This window comes from Coregonus clupeaformis, chromosome 8 (genome assembly GCF_020615455.1).
Source record: "Coregonus clupeaformis isolate EN_2021a chromosome 8, ASM2061545v1, whole genome shotgun sequence".
Taxonomy (NCBI): Eukaryota; Metazoa; Chordata; class Actinopteri; order Salmoniformes; family Salmonidae; genus Coregonus; species Coregonus clupeaformis.
Window position 1 is genome coordinate 9336692 of NC_059199.1, and position 7500 is coordinate 9344191.

General features: G+C 42.3%; 1 protein-coding gene across 1 annotated transcript in view; it reads right to left on the minus strand.

Annotated features, from left to right (window-relative positions):
* Positions 1 to 4441: 4441 nt before the first annotated feature.
* cnpy3 (canopy FGF signaling regulator 3) overlaps positions 4442 to 7500 on the minus strand; it is a 9544-nt gene continuing 6485 nt past the window's right edge. The window contains exons 4-6 of the mRNA XM_041882319.1: positions 7147 to 7269; positions 6914 to 7031; positions 4442 to 6143 (exon numbers count right to left, since the gene is read on the minus strand). Coding sequence (XP_041738253.1) covers positions 5860 to 6143; positions 6914 to 7031; positions 7147 to 7269 — 525 coding nt within the window. The 3' untranslated portion in view covers positions 4442 to 5859. The remainder of the gene's footprint in view (positions 6144 to 6913; positions 7032 to 7146; positions 7270 to 7500) is intronic.

A 7500-nucleotide genomic window follows, 5' to 3' on the forward strand; every position in this document is an offset into this window, starting at 1 on the left:
AAGTTATTAATTACACTTGGTTTGGTGTATCAACACACCCAGTCACTACAAAGACACAGGCGGCCTTCCTAACTCAGTTGCTGGAGAGGAAGGAAACCGCTCAGGGATTTCACAATGAGGCCAATGGTGACTTTAAAACAGTTACAGAGTTTAATGGCTGTGATAGGAGAAAACTGAGGATGGATCAACAACATTGTAGTTACTCCACAATACTAACCTAAATGACAGAGTGCAACAAGGCGCCAAAGTAATACTGCAAAAAATCAATTCCATATTTTCAAGTATAGTGGTAGCTGCATCATGTTATGGGTATGCTTGTAATCGTTAAGGACGGGAGTTTTTCAGGATAAAAAATAAACTGAATGGTGCTAAGCACAGGCAAAATCCTAGAGGAAAACCTGGTTCAGTCTGCTTTCCAACAGACACTGGGAGATGAATTCACCTTTAAGCAGGACAATAACCTAAAACACAAGGCCAAATCTACACTGGAGTTGCTTACACAGTGAATGTTCCTGAGTTGCAGAGTTACAGTTTTGACTTAAATCTACTTGAAAATCTATGGCAAGACCTGCAAATAGTTGTCTAGCAATGATCAACAACCAATTTGACAGAGGTTGAAGAATTTTGAAAAGCAATAATGGGCAAATCTTGCACAATCCAGCTGTGGAACGTTCTAGAGACGTAGTACCGAGAAAGCTGCCAAAGGTGCTTCTACAAAGTATTGACTCAGGGGTGTGATACTTATATAAATTGAATATTTCTGTATTTCTTTTTCAACACTTTAGCAAACATTTCTAAAAACATGTTTTCACTATGACAGATTTGACTTTATAAAAATAAATACAAAGATTCTTCACATTAAGTTAATCATAAATTAATCTAATAATTCTCAGAAACTTTGACAACAAAACTCAACATTTAAACAAACTGTACCAAACTACACTTTCATTTGAGTCCAAAATAGTTTAGAAATTAATATTACTGCAGGCATGAGTATGAGTTTGAATTAGTACACAAATTATTAGGGATGTAACGATTCACCGATAAGCATCGGTCCCTGGTTCAAATGTTTAAAATATCAGTGCATCGGTCTGCGGGACACAAAACGATCCAAATGTAGCAGGCATCAGTTTAAAAAATCGAGTCGCCGGTTTTCAAAAAATTTTTGCTCAAATTAGGCCTACTTTCTTTCTACCTTCTGAAAATACCTCATCTTTTGTGACAGCTCTTCTTCAGTGTCGAATTAAGCATGCTATTAGTTTGACAGTCATTTAGCCGAACAACCCCAGGCAATATCAGTAGTCAAACTGCAGCTTCACGAGCCGAACAACCCCAGGCAATATCAGTAGTCAAACTGCAGCTTCACGAGCTGACCAACCCCAGGCAATATCAGTAGTCAAACTGCAGCTTCACGAGCTGACCAACCCCAGGCAATATCAGTAGTCAAACTGCAGCTTCACGAGCTGACCAACCCCAGGCAATATCAGTAGTCAAACTGCAGCTTCACGAGCTGACCAACCCCAGGCAATATCAGTAGTCAAACTGCAGCTTCACGAGCTGACCAACCCCAGGCAATATCAGTAGTCAAACTGCAGCTTCACGAGCTGACCAACCCCAGGCAATATCAGTAGTCAAACTGCAGCTTCACGAGCTGACCAACCCCAGGCAATATCAGTAGTCAAACTGCAGCTTCACGAGCTGACCAACCCCAGGCAATATCAGTAGTCAAACTGCAGCTTCACGAGCTGACCAACCCCAGGCAATATCAGTAGTCAAACTGCAGCTTCACGAGCTGACCAACCCCAGGCAATATCAGTAGTCAAACTGCAGCTTCACGAGCTGACCAACCCCAGGCAATATCAGTAGTCAAACTGCAGCTTCACGAGCTGACCAACAAGAGGCACATCTGCAAAAAAAATGTAAATTATTTTTAGTCATTTAGCAGACGCTCTTATCCAGAGCGACTTACATGAGCAATTAGGGTTAAGTGCCTTGCTTAAGGGCACATCGACAGATTTTTTCAACCTAGTCGGCTCGGGGATTAGAACCAGCGACCTTTCGGTTACTGGCACAACGCTCTTACCCACTAAGCCACCTGCCGCCCCACATCACCTTCAGCATTCAAATGTTAGTAAAATGGCTTGCGTAATATTAGGATTTATTAGTTGAGCGACAACCAATGTAATTTGCTAGGTGCTTTTTATTTTATTTTATCAAATGCGCTGTTAATAATGGTGTTTTACTGGAATAAAAGTAGCCTAAGCTAAGCTACCGCCAGAGACACAACTCTCACCTGGCTACGTGCTGATCGAGGCTTGCACATTATATTTGATTTAGATTGTTAACCCCAATTCTAACCCTAAACCCCTAACTCTTAACCTTTAGGCTAAAATATAATTTGAACAAATTCAGGACATGAAGTCCACTTTTCAACAACAACAACAAAAAAAATCCTACCTTGTTAGGACATTCTGGTGACTTGTCAGAAAAGGGGGATACCTAGTCAGTTGTACAACTGAATGCATTCAACTGAAATGTGTCTTCCGCATTTTACCCAACCCCTCAATCACATTCTGGTCCTGATAATGCAGGAAAACATGTACACAGACAGATCCCCAGCTCAGAGGCCCAGCTCAGAGGCCCAGCTCAGAGGCCCAGCTCAGAGGCCCAGCTCAGAGGCCCATGAGCTCAATCTGCAGCAGATTTGAATTTAGAATGGAAAATGAATGTGTTTATGCAACACATGTTAGTGATTCGAATCGATTCGTTGCTCTAATCAAACCGAATCGCTTCAAACTAAAACGTATCGTATCCCATGTACCGTATTTTCCGCACTATAAGGCGCACTTAAAAGCCTTTAATTTTCTCAAAAAACGACAGTGCGCCTTATAATCCGGAGCGCCTTATATATGGATCAATTGGTTAATTGGTTGATCCATACTGGTTGTACACGGTGCTCAAGGTGCTCTGTCAAAATGTTTCAGTATGAAAAACCAATAAAAACAATTTAATAATAATGAAATGTTTCAGTACGACTGGTAAACTACAAAGCCGCACCACTTGCAGCATTACGGTAGCCAGTACACACCGGTATTGTGCTTACTCACAGTCCCACACCACTTGTGTGTGTATAAAGACCCCAAAATGGCACCTTTCAAGAGACACGCTTACGACGCAGAGTTCAAGCTCAAGGCTGTCGGTCATGCAGTAGAATATGGGAATAGAGCAGCAGCGAGAGAATTCAACATTAATGAATCAATGGTACGGAAGTGGAGGAAGCAAGAAGATGACCTGCGCCAAGTAAAGAAGACTAAACAGAGTTTCCACGGGAACAAAGCGAGATGGCCACAGTTAGAGGACAAACTCGAACAGTGGGTTGTTGAACAGAGAGCAGCAAGTAGAAGCGTCTCTACAGTCACTATTCGAATGAAGGCAACAGCGCTAGCACGGGACATGACAATCGTTGAATTTCGAGGCGGTCCTTCTTGGTGCTTTCGTTTTATGAAAAGACGTAATCTCTCCATCCGCACACGAACTACCGTCTCGCAGCAACTGCCAAAAGATTACCAAGAAAAACTGGTCACTTTCCGCGCATACTGCAAAAAGAAGATCACTGAAAAGAAGATCCGGCCAGAGCACATCACCAACATGGACGAGGTTCCACTCACCTTTGATATTCCCGTGAACCGCACTGTGGAGAAAACGGGGACCAGTACGGTGTCTGTACGTACCACAGGGAATGAGAAGTCATCCTTCACTGTAGTTCTCGCCTGCCAGGCTAATGGCCAGAAACTTCCACCCATGATTATTTTCAAGAGGAAGACCTTGCCAAAAGAGAACTTTCCAGCCGGCGTCGTCATCAAAGCTAGCCCGAAGGGATGGATGGATGAGGAAAAGATGAGTGAGTGGCTGAGAGAAATTTACGTCAAGAGACCGGGTGGCTTTTTCCACACAGCTCCGTCCCTATTGATCTACGACTCATTCCTTTTAGCACAGCTCCATCTAGTGGATGCATAACGCAACCCCAGTCAATTCGTTTGACTACAGTATCTTCTATTCTATGCGCTTTATAATCCGGTGCGCCCTATATATGAAAACAGTTCTAAAATAGGCCATTCATTGAAGGTGCGCTTTATAATCCGGTGCGCTTTATAGTGCGGAAAATACGGTATGTAGTTATGTATCCACTTACCTGTGCCTCAGTGATGCAGTCAGAGAAGGAGAGAGAGAGAAAGTGTGCAACTGGTTTTATACAGCCCATCTGACAAGCCGTCTCAGGTGAAGAGATTCCTGCTTCTCCCCCACTAGTCAGCTGATTTTATTTAAAAGAAAACAGAGACATTTCTTCAGCAGAGGCCCAGTCCTTATATCACAGTGAATAAGACAGGCACCACCTATACAAGTTAGACTTTAGTAACTCAATAAAACTCAATACTTTACGAAGGGTTTTCAACAGCAGTAGTTTTATTGAAACACCTTGACGTTTGACTGGTCTGTTAACAGTTCAGTTAGATCACCCAGAACACACAGTCAACAATCCTATTAGTTACACACACACACACACACACACACACTAATGAATAGCAGCTTCATACAGTGGTGACACATAACAAAAACACACAACTCTTCAAAAACAACAAAAGTCCAGAAACTGAAATCCAGCAGTCTACTACAACAATAATTCAAAGACAAAAAGAGCCTCAAATAAATCTACATTAAAAGGGTTATTCTCTATTTAAAACATTTCACATTTGATCAAAAATCTTACTGAACATTCTGGTTGATACATATTGTACCAATATATTGCTTAACTTCATGACCGGTTGGTTGTCTGTTAAAATTCTAAATACAAAAATCTTAAAAAAGTAAAACTCCTTTCAGTAGGGAGATAGTGCCATTGAAAAGCAATGCCTTCTCTTTTCAAATAAAAAAGGGCATATTATTATTTGTATAGACAAATCCACATGTAACAAAAGCATGTTTAAAAACAACAAGAATGTGACACATGAACACACACACACGAGACCATATATTCAGTAGTATTGTCAATACTTCAATACCGATAGTTCCATCCAGAACGACCATAGGTTCAGAGCTATTGTCAATACCGATAGTTCCATCCAGAACGACCATAGGTTCAGAGCTATTGTCAATACCGATAGTTCCATCCAGAACGACCATAGGTTCAGAGCTATTGTCAATACCGATAGTTCCATCCAGAACGACCATAGGTTCAGAGCTATTGTCAATACCGATAGTTCCATCCAGAACGACCATAGGTTCAGAGCTATTGTCAATACCGATAGTTCCATCCAGAACGACCATAGGTTCAGAGCTATTGTCAATACCGATAGTTCCATCCAGAACGACCATAGGTTCAGAGCTATTGTCAATACCGATAGTTCCATCCAGAACGACCATAGGTTCAGAGCTATTGTCAATACCGATAGTTCCATCCAGAACGACCATAGGTTCAGAGCTATTGTCAATACCGATAGTTCCATCCAGAACGACCATAGGTTCAGACTAATAAGACTGACGAAAGGTTAAGAACAGCTAACAGGATAAAAGATGTAATGATGATGGAAAAACAAAGACGGGAGGAAGAGGAGAGTGGGTGGGAAACTCAAAATCAAGTAATCACCTCAAGCTAAAATGGAGGGAAAGTGGAAAGATGGGTCCTGTATGCCGCCTTTCCACTCCCTCGGTCATCCAGCGTCCAAAATGGCACCCTATTCCCTATTTAGTGCACTACTTTAGACCAGGGCCCCATTGGGGCCAAAAGTAGTGCACTATATATGGAATAGGGTGACATTTGGGACACAGTACAAGGTTCCGTCCCTACATCCATCCAGGGTCTCACAGCTCTGTGTTCTTCCCAGGCAGAGCCACCTTTCTCTGGATGTCGTCGTCTGACGAGACCCCCTCCCTCTCCTTCTCTGCTGACACCGCCTTTGCCTTCTTCATTACCCTCTCCTTTTTCTTCATGGTCTTCTCTCCGTCACTGCCTCCTCCTCCTCCTCCTCCCACGTCTTTGCTCTTCGTCCCCTTCTTTCCTCCTCCCTTCTTCTTCTTCTTCTTCCTCTCCTCGGCAATGGCTGCCGCGTCTCCCTTCTTCTTGGAGTACTCCTCTTTCAGGCAGGCTGAAGAAGAGGAGGAGGTGAGAAGAGGAGGAGAGGGGGAGAACAAGAGTTCTTAAAAAAATACTTTTTGATAACAATAACATTCCAAACTATTTCCTCAGTTTCAGTGTGTGTGTGTGTGTGTGTTTGCATTCATTGAGTGTGTGTATCTGTGTTATCTCAGTGTGTCCATTACCGGTGTCCTGTTCCTACATACAGTGCCTCCAGAAAGTATTCACACCCCTTGACTTTATCCACATTTTGTTGTGTACAGCCTGAATTTAAAATGCATTAAAATTGAGATTTCGTGTCACTGGCCTACACACAATACCCCATAATGTCAAAGTGTAAGTATGTTTTTAGAAAGTTAATGAATGAATGAAGAATAATGTGGAAATATTGTATAATCCAGGTGTGCAAAGCTCTTAAAGATTTACCCAGAAAGACTCACAGCTGTAATCGCTGCCAAAGGTGCTTGTACAGGGTTGTGAATACTTATCTAGTGAATACTTATGTAAATGAGATATTTCTGTATTTCATTTTCAATACATTTGCAAACATTTCTAAAAACATGTTTTCACTGTCATTATGGGTTATTGTGTGTCGATTTAATCAATTTTTAAATTCAGGCTGTAACAACAGCATGTGGAGTAAGTCAAGGGGTATGAATACTTTCTGAAGGCGCTGTATATCTGTGTTAGGTGTGTGTGTGTATGCGGTCGTGTGTATCTGTGTGTGTGTGTGTGTGTGTGCGGTCGTGTGTATCTGTGTTAGGTGTGTGTGTGTATTACCGGTGTCCTGTCCCTTCAGAACGTGTTTCTCACAGAGGTACGTGGTGAGGTCTTCCTCCTGACTGCCTTTGTACCAGTCCTCAATAACCTCCTCATACTTCTCTACCATCACGTCACACTGAGACAGAGAGACACATAAACAAGACACAGGCACACAGGAGAATAAAACAACAAAACAACATGTATTTGTGAATAATATAAAATACATTTCTAAAACATTGACTGATCCTCACCTGCTTCTTGAGATCGGCGACCTCCGCGGAGGTTTCGTTCCAGAGTTCATAGGGGATGTCCATCACGACTTTTACCCCCTTATGGACCAGACCATGGAGGGTAGAGAATGTCTCGGACATACCCTGGGGAGGGGGACATGACCCAAATTACACACTTTCAACTATAACTAACCCCGGAGAGAGCAGATCCATTGACTAAGTTTATTTTACAAAAAAATTACACTTACAGACAGTACATAAATTTTTTTCAACTTGTCAATAAAGTAAATGCGGTCCATTAGAGAACGCAAGAGAGGGGTGAGGGCGGGAGGGAGGGAGGGAGGGAGGAGGGGAGAGAAAGAAGGAGAGAGATGA